This window comes from Micrasema longulum, unplaced genomic scaffold (assembly GCF_059751315.1).
Source record: "Micrasema longulum isolate JH-2025_06_02 unplaced genomic scaffold, ASM5975131v1 h1tg001062l, whole genome shotgun sequence".
Classification (NCBI taxonomy): Eukaryota; Metazoa; Arthropoda; class Insecta; order Trichoptera; family Brachycentridae; genus Micrasema; species Micrasema longulum.
Window position 1 is genome coordinate 1 of NW_028278250.1, and position 20202 is coordinate 20202.

Genomic DNA, 20202 nt, shown 5'->3' on the forward strand with positions numbered 1-20202 from the left:
AAGGGTGTTCAATGTCCTGGATGAACATATTAAGTTCTCCAGAACGAAAGCCATTTTCAGAAAGAGTGTACAAGTCTGGATTTTATATAAGGGAAGAGACCATTGCAGGAGGCTGCTGCGATATATTGTATATATTTACATACTATACATATCTACTTTTATGCATATATTTATTTATTTTATTCATTCAAAATTGCACTAGTTTAAATATTAACGAAATTATTAAGGCTTTTTAGTCTATGCCCGTGTCAAGTCATAATAAATAACAATAAAAATACAAAGTAAAATTAATTCTATTAATTTATAATGACATTAACATGAATACTATCTAGCGTGTTGTCTAGATGCCCCTTGAAATATATATATGTTTACGTAGTAATATTTAATTTTTATTTTAGCTATTATTTAATTATGTACGTACATACTTCCACTTTCCATTATGTTGTATCCCAACTCAATACAGAGCCCTTGGCCTCTTAGAGTTTGGAATACGTTATTATTGTATTTTTTTGTAATATGTATGTATTTGTATGATAAAATATAAATAAAATAAAAAATATACCCCTTTTAAGCGATGCGTTTAGTTTTTCATATTTAATAGAAAATGTCATAAAAATATTTATAGCCAGCAGATCAACACGCGACAAATCATCACCCGTCTAAAAAAGATTAAGGAAACTGATATTTTAGTATCCAATGGCATCTACTTTGATCCGTTTTTTGTTGAGAACTTCAATGTGGTGATTTGTATGGTTTTAATGAGCACAATGCGTGATAAAAATCTTGAAGAACAAATCAGAGAAAAACCAAAATTGTCAAGTCGGGGTTTTTCTTTTCACAACACGGATTTTTCTCGGGTGCGGTGATACCGACCGCGCGAAAACGATGCCCGCCATCTCTGGGCGAGGAATTCAACTAAACATTTAATTCAAGAATTCAATTAAATATGCAGTCATGAATCGATTTGATTTATCCCTTCTTGACAGGGATAATCAAAGTATAAAATTGAATCGCTGGCCACAACACACCGTGTGTAAAGTGGCGACTTATACCAGTCAATGACAGCTCATAAGCTCCGTTAATGCTTAGAGTTCTATATTCCCTTCTCAAAATTTTTTTCCCTCCCTGTTGCAATAAATTTAAATTATATTTTTGATTGAGGAAAAGTTTAAAATAATAAATATTGGAAAAAACAACACTATACCGACAAAGATGCAAGTCAAAAATACTAGACGATGGACTTAAACAATACAACGATATATTTACTTGATTGGAGACAAATTAAAAATAAACATTAACTCTTTCAGGCCGGGTGTTCATTCAAATATACACAAATTTGAAGTTTTTTTTACTATCATACTTTTTTTTTTAATTACTGGAAAAATTAAGTACGTCGTTATTTTATATCAGTATCACACAGAAAAGTTTATTTTCAGTTGGCTTCTGTCTGGTTTGTTTGTTTTGGGGCAAATTCCTATCGCCCCAATAAATTCTATGTAAGGCAGGTTTTAAACACAATTCAGTACAATTAAATTAACTTCATTGAATGAATTTTGTCAGTTGATTATCCGTTTCAAAACCATCGTTCAAAAAAAATTTACGTTAAATAATTTCTAAAGGAGTTCAAACTGTCAGTAGGGTTGCAGTGAGTTACATCTTGCTGTAGGGTGTGATTCTTTAAAATGCTGCGAACGCCGAGTTGCATTCCACCGGCAACATTGCTGGCTAGTCCAACTCGTTAGCGTTCACTTTGCGAACCCTGGGCAATAGGATCACACTCAGGGTGATCACAACAGGGTGATCACAGCAGATAACGATACGATGAAAGGCGAGTTTCTGGCGCCTTCAAACCAGCATCAACCAGCTAAGGAAAGGCGACCCTGACAGAAAGTTATACTAGAGAAGGCAACGGGAAACCACGTTGGTAATCTTTTCTTTTTTTTGGTATCATCACTACGGCAAGTACGTCAGTAAGCAATGTCCTGGCTGCAGAATATAAGAGTAGCGTAGGACAGAGATGCTTACGCTAAAATGATCGCCGAAATGAGGCATCGGAAGAAAAAGAGAATTAATAAAGTTTTAATGACAAAAAAACATAAAAAATAATTTTAAAATTTTAATAATTCCTTTAGTACGCACAGAATGAACCATATTTTTCATAATAAAATAACTACAAAGTTAGCGCTTCAAATAAAAAATTTAAATTTATTTATTTATCTTTTCATGTTTACAGGAATTAATTCAGGTCTGAATGGGTTAAAAACCACATGATGACTCACTAACTAGACGAAACGTAACATGACTTGACGTTATTTTGTGTTTATGTAACCGTCACGGATTTTCAAAATTGTTAATAAATAAAACAAAAATGAAAAAGGGTGGATGAGAAATATTGTAGTTTTGTGTTTGAAACATAACCAGAATCCTGGATGAGACTTAGCGTTTCCGGCTCAATAAAACTGGTGAAAAAAACATATTGAGAAGAGATCAATTTTACAAGTGATATCATTAAAATCATAATTAAAAAAAAAAAACTTTTAATTTGATTCGCTTTTAAAGACATAAATTATTATCTTAGAAAGATAATTTTAATAAAATTCAACTCTGGATTGGGTGATATAAATCAGATGAGGCTGTATTACCTGTAGAATCTCCCTAGGCAGCATTACCTTGAAGGAAAAACAGGTTACTGAAGGACTAACGACCTACCTTACTTTAAAAGAGATAAAGGTAATCCTTTGCTATAAATTTAATATCCTTGGTACAGTCCTTAATAATAGTTGTCACAGAAGAGAATATTTTTTCTGGTAAAGCTTTTGATTGGATAGAAGAAATTGCCATAAAACAATATCACTTGTATTGTATTGACCATGTGAATTTGATTGATCACGTATTGGCAATACTGCTGTGAGGGCTTAAATGAAAACTTTTGAGGTTTCTATGTTCTTTTATTTCCTTTGTGGGTGGATGAAGAGTACAGTTCTGTATGTGAAATAGAACCAGGATCCTGGACGAGTGTTTTCTGCTCGATGGTTGCTTTCATGTAAAAATTCTGACTAAGGAAATCAAGGGGAGATAAGCCTCCTTTATTGCGTAGAGGTTGGGGCATTCGCCTACCATTCTTGAGGTCCAGGGCCCAATAACAATTGGAAGTTAAAAGAGTTATCTTAAATTTGTTGCAACACAGAGGGAAAACATTTTTGAGAAGGGAGTCTAGGCATTTACAGGGCTTATGACCTGTCATTGGCTGGTTAAAGTGGCCACTTTACACACTGTGTAACATTCCCAATTCTGCCTGTTCTTGGACATCCACATTTCCTCAACTCTTCCATCTGTTGACTTTTGTGAAGTAAAAGAGCTGAAACCTTTAACATGCGGGTGTGATTCATCCGGCTGAACCAATTCACCTACTAAGCAGCGTCTAAAACTCTAGGAGAAAATCCAGTCTGCAAGCATTTGGACATACTCAAAATATTGTAGAGTTATCTTCGACTGTCTATAAAGAAAAACCGATGTTTGTGGACGAAATTGCATGAATATTTAAAGTATCTTCGTCGGTAACCTATAATAGGATTAGGGTGAGCCGATAATGTTTTTTCGGAATTTCAAAATGAAAGGGGTCTAAAAAGTTTTGTTTTAGATTTCTCGGAATGCCAAAAATAAAAAATAAAAAATTTGATACTATTTTTGGCCCTCAACCAGAGTCAGAGAAAATCAGTTCAGTTAATTTTTATAATGTGCATTAAACCTTATTAAATAAGCTTCTAAAAGCGTGAGTTGCACTTTGTTTTGTAATAAATGGGTAGCATTGTTTTAATGAGCCATTGTTTTCGTCAATATTAGCCAGGCGCTCAACGGAATCAGTTCCGCGGAGTATAAACTTTTTGCATTTCTAATGGGATTAAGTTATATCTTTACTAACAAAAAGTAATTTTATCAAGATAGATAATAAACAAAATGTTCAGACAGTTATAAACTTTAAACCTCGGTTGAGGGCCAAAAGTATTACTGAATATTTTAAAAATAATTTTTACGATCAAGGTGATTCAGAATACAACTTTTTAGACCCCTTTCACTTAGATGTCTAAAAAAAATAAAAAACTTTATACATCATTGGCCCACTATCTTGAGCATGTTTATAAGAAAAAAATGTATGCATATTCTGCTTCTAAAACAAAAAACTTAATTTTTCTTTGTAGATAAAATAATAAATGATAAATGTTAACTTCTCACTGTAATTGGGGCGATGGGTTCGATTCCCAGCTGGGCAAATGTAAAATATTGGTTTTAAAGGCGGTTTTGCTCTGCAATGTTTCTTTTTTCATTAACTGGTACCTGAATCGTTAAACTGATCGCCTTACCTATATGTGTTTTATAATCAATAATAATAAAACACAGTTACTGAACTGATCTTAACTGAATAACCAAAACTCTCAATCTATTTTTACTTGTTTTTTAATTTTGGTTCAAAACCAGTAAACTATATACTGTATAATATACACTTCATAAAATTATAAATATAATCATTAAACATCTTTTGCCAATTATTATTACATGTGAACATAAATAAAATACACAAAAATCAATAAAACATTTGTAAATGAGATAATAGTAATTAGCTTCTCCAATTATTAATATAAACATCAGATTGAAATAAATCCATATGCGCACGGTTATAAAAAAAATTAGTAAAAAATAGGCGTCCGCGTGAGGTTATGGCTATGACACATGACTCACGCACGGAAGGTTCCGGGTTCGATTCTCGGTGAGAACACAAAAAAAAATTCAATACTATATTTTTTTTCAAGCCTGGGTGTCCTGTGATGTAATTCACCACTGTAAATATTGTGCCAACTCGGCTGTTGATGTGCAATAAAAAATACTAAAAAATTTAATATTCTGAATATTATTGAATACTAAACTTGATGAAATGAAAAAAAAATCAATGGCGAAACAAGAATCAAAAATATTAATATGAAGAAGTCAATTTAATATTCGTAATTTAAATAATTTTTAAAATTTTATTTATTTATTAATAATATACAGAAAAAAATATAGGTATCTTATAATAATTATATGTAATAATATTTAAATTTAAAAAACGAAGTAGCAATAAATATTTATTTGATAAGGAGATTGTTTGATTCAATTGTATACTTGCAGTTTTACTAAATTCGGCAATTAGATTAAGCTAAGTATTTTGTTTCCGATTCTTGATTGTTTATTTCACTATTAGATTACAAAATGACACTTTTAACAGTTTCTAAGTTAAATCGAGTGTTTAAGGCCACAACTATGTCCAAATAAGACATTTTCATGGGATAAAATTCATTAAAAAAAATCAATAAAATTTAATTTGCGTTTTAATTATTTTAACAAATGAATTTTTAGGTTTGCGGATTCATTACAATTTTTACATTCAATCAATAAATAAATGGTGAAATTAGTTCGATTTTATCGGTATCTGAAAAACACTAAATTTACCGTTCTGCCCATATTTGAACATCTACATTCCTTCAACTCTTTCATCTGTTATATACAGTAAATAATAATAATTTTTGACCATTTTTATAGCGCCATTTTCGTGAATAATCACTTCAAGGGCACTGTACATTATACTTAATTCTATCAGCTTACTCCTTATTACTATTCACTTACACACTAATTTTATAAATTACCCATACACATATGTATTATGTTTGTATTCCTTTTAAGCAGTAGCACTTTTCAAATCAGGAAACGATTTCACAAATAAATGAGTTTTTTTTTTTTTCTAAAAAGCGATTCTGTTGCACAATTTCGTAATTCTGAAGGTAAGGCATTCCACGCCAAAGGTCCGGCTATTGCAAAAGCTCTGTCACCAAATTTGGTCCATCAATCTAATTAAATAATTTCAACTACATGTAAGGCAACGCCTGAATTTTTTTTAAAAATTTCTATACTTCTTCATGGACCAAGTGGATTAATCAATAATATTTTGAGTTTGTCCAAATTTTTGTAGACAAAGACTACATTCAAATCCCTGGCGGGCTGTTTATATTATCATATTACAACGGAGATGAAGAACATTTTAGAGAAGGTCATATAGAAGTCTAGGCATCTACAGGGCTTATGTCTTGTCATTATCTGGTTGAAGTGGCCATTTTACACACTGTGTAACATTCACCATTCTGCCCATATTTAAACATCTATGTTCCTACAATACTTATATTTGATGATGTCTGTGAAGTTAAAAAGCTGAAACTTTTATTTATGCGGGTGAGATTTATCTAATTGAATTATATCGCCTACATACTAGGCAACGGCTGAATTTGTTTTTTCCTTTTTTTTTTTCATAAGCCCTGTATGCGTAGACTTCTATATTACTTTATCTTAAATGTTCTTCATTTCTGTTGTAATATGTTAATATTGCTTTTAGCAATAAGCCTAATGAAGCGCGTATATTTTTTGTACCGAAAGTTTAAATAAATAATTTATTATATTTTACAATAACCGGTATTTAAGGAACCGGTGAATCCATGATGTGTCAGAAAATTCACAAATGACATTATGATATTTGATGTACTACCATTGCTACCCACATTATATAAGTTTAATTGTTTTTATTCCTTTTGTGGTTTGTATTGTGTCAAAAATACATTTAATAGCATCACTGAGACAATAAAGTTATAATAAAAGATCCTTGTAGTGTTCTGGGTTCGGATTACAATGAAAAATTAACATTTATTTTTAATTTTATCTACAAAGTAAAATCAAATGTTCTTGCCACCCTGATGATTGAATGTAAAATAAATACAAACACGTAAAACTAAACATTACGATTTTAATTTATAATATTATTGCGACCTTAGGCATTTCACAAATCACTTAATAAGATTGATATTTATAATATAAATTAAAGACGAGTGATACTTGAATCCACAAATTAAGAATATCCAATGACCGGTTTCATCGCTTTCGCGACATCTTCGAGACTGGTATATTTATTAAGGAGTTCAATGTATTTATACAAAACAGAGGTAAGGATAGATAATACAAAATTATATGAAAGTAAATTCAATAAAATTATTTTTATCCTCAAGATCATTATCGTAAAAAAATTCGGGTTAACTAATGAGTTGATAAAATGCTATTTTAATGAGTTTAAGTATTTTATTTTTAGTGTCCCATCCTTCGTGAGTGGGATTTTTGTCAATTGTCAATCAAAGAATTAGTAACTGCACATGCGCACGCAGCTAGTTTATAAATGTACTTGAAAATGTGACACAGTCGATAAAAACCAACAAAATAAACCTAGAATAATAGACATATGACCTATACAGGTGAAAGTATTTTTATAAGTAAGTTTTTTCTTATATTAGATAAAAATAGTTAGGATAATGATAATCCCACCCCATTTGCTAAACGCATATTTTTTTTTTTTAATTTATTTAATATTTTTTTCATGTTATATATTTATTTATTTATATACGGCATTTCTGCCATTAACATATATGTGGTATAAAGAGTGCATAAAAATATTAAAAAATCGAGTATGAAATATTAATATGCTCGATACTTACTGTACACATTATAAATTACTTGAAATACATATATATATTTAAAAAAAATATACAATAACAAAATACATTAATCAATCAAATTATAACTATTCTAACCCAATCTCCTGAAGATGATTTGCTCTTTTTGATAAAAATATGTTGGTCACTTTATTTGGTTATATAAGCATGAATAAAATGTTTGTGTATTATATTTCTTTACTAAATTTGTACGATTTGTGGAAACAAATGACTGTCCATGCAATATATCTGATGTTAACTATAAAAATATCTATGTAGATCTGTTTTCTCCAATAAAAAATATAATCAAAAAGTAAGCTTGCTGTAAGGAAATCTAATTATTAAGACCCTTCATAGATTGTGAGATTTAAAATTCACCGAATTAATATTTAAAATATTCGGGATATTATATTTACATATTTGTATGCAGACTGCATACACCCATGTCTTGAGGTTAAATGCTATCCTTGACAGTCCGTTTTTAAGGCATCCTTTTTAGGTGTTTGAACTCAAATAACCGGATATTACATCTTCAAAGGATTCTTAAAAGATACACAAACGAAAACCTCTTTTGTGTTTTAGAAACTGGATGCAATAATAAATATGCAAATAAACACAATTATATTTAGAGCATGGATTTTCCCAGAAAAGATAGATGTTTCAATGAATAAAAGTAACCTTTTTGAGATGGGACATGATAGTCCAGGTATTTATAAATAGTTTATAAATCTATTATATTTTATATTATATATTGACATATTTTTTTAATATATTTTTTTATTAAATTGAAAACATATTATACATAATTTTATATAATATTCCCAAGGAGTTTTTGTAAAAAACTCATTTAGGGACATGCAGATAACAATATTTATTTACAGACGTTTTTATATTTTAAACTATAACATTATTTACAAAAGCAGAATAAAAATTACGATACACTACAAATTAAAAGGGTATGAAAAATATTTAAAAATAACAAAATAAACATAATACAAGGTATTCAAAATGATGTACACATTATACAATCTGGGAAGAAAGACATAAAAAATACAAGAAGTTTAAAAATTACATGTATGTATACATACAAACTGAACTGGTACGAGAGTGCAAATGTTAAAAATTACAACAATAAAAAAAGATTTTTTTTAATTAACAAAATATGTGCACCCAATACAGGTTAAAAAAATAATAAAAGCGTATTAAAATTACACTAAAATTACATATTAAAATTACATATTAAAATTACATTAAAATTACATATTTGTTGCCGACGTAAAAGTACATGCACCAACTTGGCGGCCCTTCCTGGGGCTTCAATGTAGCATAGGAGGCTTCAGTATGTGTAAGCGATCTACCACCTCCTCAATAAAGACTAGTATTTGTCACTTTCGGGGGTGGTGATCGCCATACTGAAGCCCACATATAGATTAGAATTCATGAAAATATTTGTATGCCCATAATGTGTTTTTATGTTGTTCTGTATAAGTGTTGATCGCCGCGCGGTCGGCGGGGAACTGCGGCCGGTAGCGGGAGGGTGGGGACCTTATACGTGGCGCGAGAGAGACCGATAGAGCCGGCAAATGTGCTCGCTATCTCTCTCGCCGCGTGATTGGTCAACCTAGCACCGCCCGCTATTGGCCTAGCCCACCGCCGCACGGCAAAATGTTGTATATATAGCCCCGCCGGGGAAAAATAAAGTCAGTCATCTCACCACACTACTAAGGCTTTCTACTCTCCACTTCACCTCCCTACCTCGCTTCAAACCGGACCTCATCGCCACCTGGATTCGAACACCGCTACCCCCCTGGACTTGGAACTCGGATACCCTTTGGATTGGATTTTGGACCCCGGATAATTTGGACCCTTGGATACTTCCCCGGAACACACCCCGCCGTTCCCACCAACGGAGAGATACCGGCCTTACAACCCGGTTGCCTGACTCAGGATTGCGGCCGCCAGCGCTACTCGCTAGCGACCCCGCAAGGGATCTCTAGGCGACGATACCTCCCCCGGAGCTTATCGTTCGTCGGCCGAGGCCCGCCTACGCCCGGCCACTCTGCGTTTGACACCAGCACCCATAGAAATACAGTTCTTGTGACGGGCGCGATTGCTACGGACGAAGCAGTGATCCGCCGCGTCTGTTACAAGTTGGTCCTTCGAGAAGAACCGGATATTCATCGCAGAGCGCCTAGAGATGACTTCGAGAACCCCTTCACTCCGCTCGGGTCGAGGAGGCACGGAACCGAGAGAAGACCCTGCTACAGATCAGGACTCAGCTGAGTCGGACACATCCGAAGATACAGTCCAGCGGCTGAGGACGCAGGTTCGAACACTCCGTGCTTCACTACACGATCAAGACCGACGCGTGCCCTTGGAAACGAATCCCGAGCCCGCGCCGCGTGCTACGGAGATGGACGGCATCATGACGGTGCTGTCAAAAATGGCGATTCTACTAGAGGCTTCGCAAGGAAGAAGCCCGACTTCAGCCCCAGAGGACGTTAGCAGAGTCGGCGCCATGATAGCGCGCCAATCTACTGCCAAGGACCTACCCGCCTTCGCCGGAGAGCCGCAGGAATGGGCTACTTTCAAATCGCAGTACACTCAGTCGACGGAGATGTGCTGCCTTTCGGATCCAGAAAACCTCCTGCGTCTACAGCGCGCGTTGAAAGGACGGGCAAGAGAATCTGTGTCGTCATTACTAGTGGATCCAAGCCAAGTGAGGGTGATAATGAAGACGTTGGAGCTACACTACGGCCAGCCGGACATTGTAGCGTCTTCCTTGTTGGAAAAAGTGAGAAGGCTCCGCTGCATACAGAACGACGGATCTACGCAAGCATTAGTAGATCTGTCTAGCGCAGTTCGGAACGCGATAGCGACCTTAGAAGGCTTCGGTGGCGATTACATGTCTACGCCACAACTACTAAGTGAACTAGTGAGCAAGTTACCGCTGTGCATGAAGTCTCTCTGGTGGTACAGCAGAAGAGGAAACCGGGTGAGGCCCTCCGCGAAGGATTTTGCGCTCTTTTTGGAAGATTTAACGGAATCTTCGATGATAGGCGGCGGAATAGAGCCGCAAGTGTACAGCGGAAAACAACGCGAGAAGCCACAGAAGCGAGAACAAGTGCATACAGTGATTTCAACAGAGGGAAACGGGAAAAGTATAGCGTCATGTGTTTTGTGCGGACGAGGACATTTACTACAAACGTGCCAGGAATACATAGAGTGTAGTATTTCGGAAAGATGGGACATAGTGAAGCGAAAGAATTTGTGTTTTTCGTGTTTATCGAACACTCATCGGGCGATAAAGTGTAGAAATGTAAAAAAGTGCGGCCTCGATGGATGTCGCCGAACACATCACAAGACATTACACGACAGAAATAGTGCCGATATCAGTGAAGCTCGGTCTAGCGCCGATATACGAGCGCCAGATAACAATGCCCGCCGCGACACGCCTGCAGCGGCGGGCGCCGGGGGAAACAGACCGACCGCGAACGAAACCCGCGCCGCGAGTTCAAGTGAAAGAAACTACGATTACGGCCACAGTTCGCGGACGAATAATATAGTGACGAGCACCTACGCTCGGGAGGAACCGGTCCTCCTAAAAGTGATTCCCGTCATGTTGAGTGGTCCGCGAGGACGAGTGAACGCGTACGCGTTACTGGATGAGGGATCAACCGTGACATTGATTGACGCAAAAATAGCAAACGACATCGGCGCGCCGGGAGAGACTCGAGGATTAAAAATCCACGGTGCCGGCGGAATGTGCGTAACAGATAGTGCATCAAGAAAAGTCACAATTAAAGTGCGCGGAGTTACGGAAGATTTATTCACTCTCCGCGCAAACACAATACAGAAGCTGAGTCTGCCGCTACAGCCCGTGATTGAAGGGGAAGGCAGGATGCGACAAGTGTGCCCGCAGTTACTCATCGGCCAAGATAACGCCTCTCTCATAGTGACAAGAGAGGCACGGAGATGCGGGGAATACATCGCCTCAGTGACAGCCTTAGGAAAGGTGATACACGGTGGGCGGACACGCCAGACTAACGCCAGCATACTAATGGCGCTTAGTACAGAACAGAGACTAGAAAATCTAGTTAAACAGAATTACGCCGTCGACGCGTTAGGTATAAGTTCGACAGCCAAGATATCGCGTCAGGAGGCGCGAGCCACAGAAACCATGAGAGCCACGACACGTTTCCTACCGCAAGGACAGTACGAGACAGGGCTACTGTGGAAAGACAATCGAATATGTTTACCGGATAATCGCCGTACAGCGCTGAATCGATTTTTAAGCATAGAGAAAAAGTTCAGTAAAAACAGTGAATTCGCCGCGGCTTACAAGTTAAAGATTAAAGAATATCTAGACAAGGGGTATGCCCGGGAACTGACGCTGGCTGAAAGACAAGACACTGCGAGTGGGCTTTGGTTTTTGCCACATTTCGCAGTGACGAACGTGAATAAACCGGATAAAATACGGATAGTATTTGACGCCGCCAGCCGCTGCAACGGGAAGTCATTGAACGACATGTTGGCCAACGGCCCGGACCTTCTCTCATCGCTTATGGGAAATATAATGCGATTTCGCGAGGGAAAGATCGCGCTGGCAGCAGATATAAGGGAGATGTTTCTCCAAATTAAAATAAGAAAAGAAGACCAGAGGGCGCAGCTGTTCCTCTGGCGCGATAGTCCCGAAGAAGAAATTCGGGAAATGATTATGACGTCGATGACGTTCGGCGCGGCGTGTTCACCGAGCAGCGCACAGTACGTGAGAAATCAAGTCGCAGAAGATCACGGACAAGAGATGGCCGCCGCCAGGGATGCTGTGCGAAATAAATTCTACATGGACGACTATATGGATGCCGTAGACAGTGCAACAGAGGCGATACAACTGCGCCACGATGTCAGCGAACTACTACGGCGGGGCGGATTCATCCTCGCGAATTGGGCGAGTAATGATCCCTCCGTAATGGAAGCGATTCCTTCAAGTCTGAGAGGGAAAAGCGCACGCGAAATAATTAGCGGAACCTCCGTGACAGAGAGGGTCCTCGGCATCAAATGGGACCCGGTGACAGACGAGTTTCAATTTAAATTTAAAGTGTCACGGGAGGTTCCAACAGAGAGGCCTACAAAACGGCAGATGCTAAGTGAAGTTATGAGCATTTTCGATCCACTCGGTTTCGTAGGGTGTTTGACAATACGCCCGCGAATACTGCTACAAGATGTGTGGCGCTCCCACATAGAGTGGGACGAACAAGTGAATGAAGAACACGCAGAGAAATGGTGCACTTGGGTGGACATATTACGCAATACCGAGTGCGCTATACCGCGGCGCGTATCGAGCGCCAAGGGCCAGCCAGTAGAGCTGCACGTATTTTCCGATGCCTCGGAGCAAGCGAACTGCGCCGTAGCCTACATCGTGGAGGAGAACGCCGCCGGAAGGAATGCGACGTTCATGGCTAGCAAGTGCCGAGTTAGCCCGCTACGAGCGCTATCAATTCCACGCCTGGAATTACAAGCCGCGCTCATGGCCGCACGACTGGCGGCCACAATCAAGAAAGAATGCGGAAGTAATATACGCGATACCTACTACTGGACAGATTCTACTACGGTGCTGTGCTGGGTCCAGAGTGATTCGCGCATCTTCACGCCATTTGTAGCCCACCGCCTAGGGGAAATAGATGAGCTAACGAACGCTCAAGAGTGGCGGTGGGTACCAGGAAAGAAGAACCCCGCTGATCTCGGGACGCGGGACGGCGAGATACCAGACATCTCCCCGGCCGGCATGTGGTTCAGTGGGCCGAGTTTCATAAAGAAAAATAAAAGTGAATGGCCGCCGCTCAAGGTAATAACGGCGACCCCGGATACAAGCAGTGAAATAAAGTGTGCGAACAGTGCCATCGTGATGACAGCCCTCCCGGACGAAAGAAGATTTTCCTCCTGGCGGAGACTGATCAGGACTACAGCGTGGGTGTTGCGCTTCATAAACCACTGCAGGAAAAAGAATACAGGAAGCGCGACACTCATCGCCCCGGAACTCAAGGCATCAGAGAGGGCGTGGATACTTATAAGCCAGACAGACAGTTACCACGCCGAGATAGCCGCAATTAGACGGGGGGAGTGCCTCCCGCGGAACAGCCGCCTGCTGGGTCTCACTCCCTACCTCGATAAAGATAGCGTCCTCAGAATGGGGACGCGAATTATGGAAGCCCCCGCGGTGAGCGAGCAACTAAAGGCGCCCGTCATACTGGACGGAGCGCACGCCTATACGCGTCTATTGATAAGGCATTATCACGAGTCGCGGCAACACGCAAGTACAGAGCGGACACTCAGCGAACTCAGACAACAGTTCTTTATAACACGATTACGGACAAATATAAGGAAAATTATATACGAGTGCCGCTACTGTCGAATACAGAAGGCCCGCCCGCAGCCTCCGCTCATGGGACAGCTGCCTGCCGGCCGACTCGATCATCACGTAAGGCCTTTTACCCACTGTGGGGTGGACATGTTCGGGCCCGTATACGTAACTATCGGAAGACGCCGGGAGAAACGATACGGGGCCCTGTTTACGTGCATGGTTACGAGGGCCGTGCATATTGAAATTACACCGTCGTTGAGTACTGACTCGACGGTGCAGGCCCTCAGAAGGATGGCGGCCCGCAGAGGACATCCGACAACGCTCTACTCGGACAACGGGACGAACTTCAGAGGCGCAGACAAAGAGATGGCGGCCGCCATGAAGGAACTAGCTCACGATCCCGAACTACAGAACGAGGCGACAAGGAGAGGGATCAAATGGGTGTTCAACCCGCCATCGGCGCCACACATGGGGGGAGCCTGGGAACGGCTCGTCCGGTCGATAAAGGGGGCGCTTATGGTGATTCTAAAGGAACAAGCCCCCCGAGAGGAAACGCTAATGACAGCGATAGCGGAGGCCGAGTACACAGTAAACACTCGGCCCCTAACCCACGTCTCGCTTGATAGCCGAGACGACGCTCCGCTGACTCCGATGCACTTTCTCATCGGGTCGAGCGGGGCCCAGCCGCATCTGGCCGATTACAGAGACGCGCCGCCCGAACTGTGCCTCAAAAAACAATGGCGGGTGGCGCAGAAACTAGCCGACGCATTTTGGAAAAGATGGATGAGGGAATATCTCCCGACGTTGGCACAGCGACGGAAGTGGCAACAGGCCGCCACACCGATCATGGTCGATGACCTGGTCATAATAACGGACGCCGCCCTCCCGCGGAATGAATGGCCGCGGGGACGCGTCATAGCAGTCACACCAGGGAAGGATGGACAAGTCAGGAGCGCCCGGGTCCAGACAGCCACCGGAACCTACACACGACCCGCCGTCAAGCTCGCCGTGTTGCAAATCAAGGACGACGTCGGCGCAGAGATGCCTCCTCGGCAGGGGGGAGTGTTGCCGACGTAAAAGTACATGCACCAACTTGGCGGCCCTTCCTGGGGCTTCAATGTAGCATAGGAGGCTTCAGTATGTGTAAGCGATCTACCACCTCCTCAATAAAGACTAGTATTTGTCACTTTCGGGGGTGGTGATCGCCATACTGAAGCCCACATATAGATTAGAATTCATGAAAATATTTGTATGCCCATAATGTGTTTTTATGTTGTTCTGTATAAGTGTTGATCGCCGCGCGGTCGGCGGGGAACTGCGGCCGGTAGCGGGAGGGTGGGGACCTTATACGTGGCGCGAGAGAGACCGATAGAGCCGGCAAATGTGCTCGCTATCTCTCTCGCCGCGTGATTGGTCAACCTAGCACCGCCCGCTATTGGCCTAGCCCACCGCCGCACGGCAAAATGTTGTATATATAGCCCCGCCGGGGAAAAATAAAGTCAGTCATCTCACCACACTACTAAGGCTTTCTACTCTCCACTTCACCTCCCTACCTCGCTTCAAACCGGACCTCATCGCCACCTGGATTCGAACACCGCTACCCCCCTGGACTTGGAACTCGGATACCCTTTGGATTGGATTTTGGACCCCGGATAATTTGGACCCTTGGATACTTCCCCGGAACACACCCCGCCGTTCCCACCAACGGAGAGATACCGGCCTTACAACCCGGTTGCCTGACTCAGGATTGCGGCCGCCAGCGCTACTCGCTAGCGACCCCGCAAGGGATCTCTAGGCGACGATACCTCCCCCGGAGCTTATCGTTCGTCGGCCGAGGCCCGCCTACGCCCGGCCACTCTGCGTTTGACACCAGCACCCATAGAAATACAGTTCTTGTGACGGGCGCGATTGCTACGGACGAAGCAGTGATCCGCCGCGTCTGTTACAATATTAAAATTACATATATATAATACAAGCTAAAGAAGTATAAAAAAACACAAAAAATATTTCAATAGTATTAAAAATAACAAATATAAGCAAAAACGGGAAAATATTAAAATATTATAATTTTATCTTTATATTAACGTAAACTGCGTATATGATCTCTTTTGGGCTTTAATTGATTTTCTGTTTCTACAATATTATTTTTGTTTATGGGAAACATATTCGATAACCATATTTGCCACAGCAAATCGGTTTCTTAGAACTGGCATTTGCCCATATAAGAACAGATTGCAACATTAGACAGACTTATATTTCTAGCTTGCCGATCTTTCATTTACTGAGCCTACTTCTAATATAGACAAAATTTGTCAGAGCTTTTTGTGCCATTTTGTAAAATATGAAATATACATATAAATAAAAAAACAAAATAAATATAAACAAATTCACAGGACTTTCGACCTATCGTTTCCTGGTTAAAGTGGCCACTTTACGCACCGTAACATTCATCATCCTGCCTGTTTTTAAACATCCTTATATCTGCAATTCTTCCACCTATTGATTTTTGTGAACTTAAAGAGCTGAAACCCTAATTAATGCGTGTGAGATTCTATGAATTATTTCACCTGCAAAAGAGACATCAAGGGTAAAATCAAGCCCTTGTCTACAAAAATTTATACAAATTCAAAATATTCTTGAAAATGAAATAAACCGTTTTTCCAAAACACGACATTAGCTTTAAATGGATTTTTTCTGGAGAAGGTTTTTGTGATTCGTGCCAAATCGAGTAAACAATTTTTGTTTTAAAATTACGCATCGTGACTAAACCTGAAGGTAATTTATAAGGACTTTTCATTTTTTTTATTTTAGAAATTCGTAAAAAAACAAAAAAATACTTTAATTAAAAAAATACTTTAGTTAATTTTTTTCGTGCAACGCTGCATAAATTGCCCAAAAATGAGACTTCTCGCGCTTTGTGAGACAAACGGCTTGTATGATGTTTTGGCGCTAAACTTGGCGCAATGTTTGTTAGAAGCGCAGTCCGTGGGCACAACGCGAAACGTCAAAATGACATGACGCCAACTGCGATCCGTTTTGTATGTTCTCATTTTTAAACCCGAAAATTATAGCTGAAAACTCGCTTCGAATACCATGATATTTATATCATCAGAATCGTAAAAATGCACACTAAATAAACATTTTGTTTTTAACGTTATTCTTAATGTGTGAAAATATCGTATTGTAAGTTTATAACTACATTTTACATTTCATTAGCATCCAATATAAATTATTGCAATTATAAAAGCCACTTTTTTAATCATCATCATCATTATCATTCCCTTTCCGCCCCTAATGGTGCACAGGGCACTGCATTGGTACACCAATCGCAGTGTACCTCGATGATTTTTTGTTACATGGATGTAAGATGATCAGTCTTACGCTTAAGGCACCAGTCCAGGGACTTTGAAATATTCTAGTGTAAAAAAACATTTATAAAAAAATATTTCATGACAACCATGTCGGGAATCGAACCCGAGACCTCTTGCAAGGGGCCCATATGCATGGCAGTAAAAAGTATAATAAGTTTCCAAAAAAAATAAGGGAGTAAATTGTATTAAAAAAATAGCAGGAGTATAAGTGATTAAAATAATTACTATAAATTAATATTTAGAAGATGCAATTGAATAAATTAAAATGTAAGAAATATAATGAATGTAAGTAATAGATACCATAATCTCGTAAAATATTTTAACTGTTTGTGTTTTCTTAACTATTTTATTTATCTGTTTTTTTATGTTATTATTTTTTTTAGTTTTTTTTCAATCTGTATTTTTAGTATAGTTTTGGCTAGACTGTACGACATTACTAGTGGTAATAAGTTCGCCACTAAACCATGTATACGTTAGTTAGTATATTTGTTTTATTGTATATTATGGTTAACAACGATTTATTATTATTATGGAAATTAGGGATTAATACATGATAAAATATCGTTTTTCCAAACCACGATATTTGATCGTGTAAGACTTTGATATTTTTTAAATCGATTTTGAGGGTGTTGTGGTGAGTTTTTTTTCAAAGTAATCGATGCGTCTCAGTACTGGCTTGAATTATTTTTTGAAAAACCAAAACGGTGGGCGAAAATTGTGTTTTGAAAAAACGACCCTTAATTTAAATATTACTAAACGAGCGAATCGTTATACCTTGTTTGTTGCAAAATTATCTCAATTATGAACAATTAATATGCATTTAAGTGGTTAAGTGGTACCTAAAATACAAAACCGGTATTTCTAATGTATCAACTCTCACTGCCTCCACCTACCATGGAATTACTTCTCTACAATACCGCAGAGTGTGTGCGGACCAACTACAGCTTTCCAAAATTATGACAGGACTAGTTGACTGTAAATAACTACTTAGTTTAATAACAATATATGTGCCAGCCAGGATTTGTAGACGGTACCACCTGTTTCATGTACCAATAAGTAAAACATCGACTAGGACTTTTTCAGTGTACAATACAAAATTTAAAGATATATATTACACAAACATCACTCAGATTTAAAATTTACACTAAAAATGCATTATGTAACTTGGTAGACATTATAATATTAAATATGTACATCTTCTTTCCCCTCCTTATACTCCCTTTAAGCATCCTTGTCCTAATCCCGCCCAATTTACAATAACTTACTGTTCTTAAAAGTAAAAATAAAACTTTGATTTTTTTTTTTTTTTACGAGTACATGAAAATAACATTTTTATATGTATAAACTTAAATGTATTTATTTAATATGTAATGTATTTTCTTCACTAACTTTGTATACTTTGTGGAAATCTGTTATTGGTTCTGAGTTTATACACTATATCTGTTTGTTTACTATAAATATGTATATAAAACTGTTGGTTTCCCAAATAAAATAAAATAAAATACTATATTTTTTTAAATACAAAATTATCATCCGACTTTTAGGCGATATCAAGTTTACCTTCGCATTTTAAACCTAGGCTCGAATTAGTTACGAAAAATATTTTGAAATAACCAGACTTTATACACAAAATTCAAGGCCTGTATATAAATAAACTTACCATAACAGATTTTGTTGTCAATATTGAGTGTGACCAAATGTTTGTAGATAATCAATATTGGATTTCACGCCTTAGAAATTGTATCAAGATTGACAGATATTAGATACAAAAGAGCAGGGGTATTGTTTTAAAACTTCTCTGCCTCCTAGAGCGTGATTAATTTGTACATATTGATTTTTTGCATGCGATTAAACGTCAAATTAATTAGAACACGTGAAACCAAACCAACCTTATAAACCGTAAACCAACATATACAGACATAATTATTCATTATTCTTCAAATCATCCAATTGCCCATAAACATTCCGCATTCCATTCAATGATACATAGGTTATTTTTTTAATAAAAATAAATATTTTCGTTCTTATGATTTACCCAAACATTTAATTTTGAGGGCCATTTTCAACGAGTTGTAAATAACTCACTATTAGAAAATGGAATAGAGTTGGGGTAGAGTGGGATTCGAACCACGGACCTTCGGTCCGTGAGTTCGAGACACTAGCCACAGAACCACAACCTGAATTAACGTTCCACTAGATGATACTAATTTTTAAAAAAAACTTCATACAATAAAACAGATTGCTAATAGTAATGGATATAATGAGAACTTAATTGATAAAATATTAAAACAAAAACAAAAACGCAAACTTACAAATAAATATTTATATTCGACTCCCACAGTAAATAAAGCAAACCCACCTAAACAATGGAGGTGGATTCTTTTTAAAAATGTCATTTTTTCAAAACAATTATCTAATTTCCTACCATCAAACATTAAACCGGCTTTCTACACAACTAATAATATAGGAACATTGTTAAAAAATCATAAAGACAAAGTCCATAAATATAATAAATCTGGGATATACCCATTAAATTGTAATGATTGCGATTCAATCTACATTGAAAAAACTAAAAGAAACTTTAATATTAGAGTAAAAGAACACTTAAAATGCTTAAATAATATATTTTTTTTCTGAATTCGCAAATCATCTGATAGAAAATATTCATAACTTCAATAAAGACACTGGATTAAAAGTACTTCACGTTGAAAATAAAATATTTAAATTAGACAACTTGGAAATTAAAAAGGCGATTCATAATAAGAAAACAGTAATTAATAACCAAATAAACAATATTTCTTTTAGTCCTCTCCTGTCAAACTTCGAAAATAATGATATCAAATTACCACCCTTTAAGGAAAAAACTACTTGATATATTGGGTCCACGTGTAGTATTTAGTGAACATGATAA

The 20202-nt window shown here is 38.1% G+C and overlaps 1 protein-coding gene across 1 annotated transcript; it reads left to right on the top strand.

Moving 5' to 3' along the window:
* The first annotated feature begins 9756 nt into the window (after positions 1-9756).
* On the top strand, positions 9757-14997 carry LOC148277253 (uncharacterized). The gene is made up of 4 exons (XM_088233139.1): positions 9757-10683; positions 10870-11830; positions 12803-13737; positions 13993-14997. The coding sequence occupies exons 1-4, from the start codon at positions 9757-9759 to the stop codon at positions 14995-14997; spliced, it is 3828 nt and encodes a 1275-aa protein (XP_088089265.1).
* The last annotated feature ends 5205 nt before the right edge of the window (positions 14998-20202 follow it).

Bases quoted from the DNA above. Each gene is read 5' to 3' on its own strand.
- LOC148277253 (XM_088233139.1), top strand. From the start codon at position 9,757: ATGACTTCGAGAACCCCTTCACTCCGCTCGGGTCGAGGAGGCACGGAA. The intron at 11,831-12,802 runs GTACAGCGCTGA...GCTCCCACATAG, and splicing joins ATGTTTACCGGATAATCGCC to AGTGGGACGAACAAGTGAAT. The intron at 13,738-13,992 runs GTCCTCAGAATG...GCCCGCCCGCAG, and splicing joins CCTACCTCGATAAAGATAGC to CCTCCGCTCATGGGACAGCT.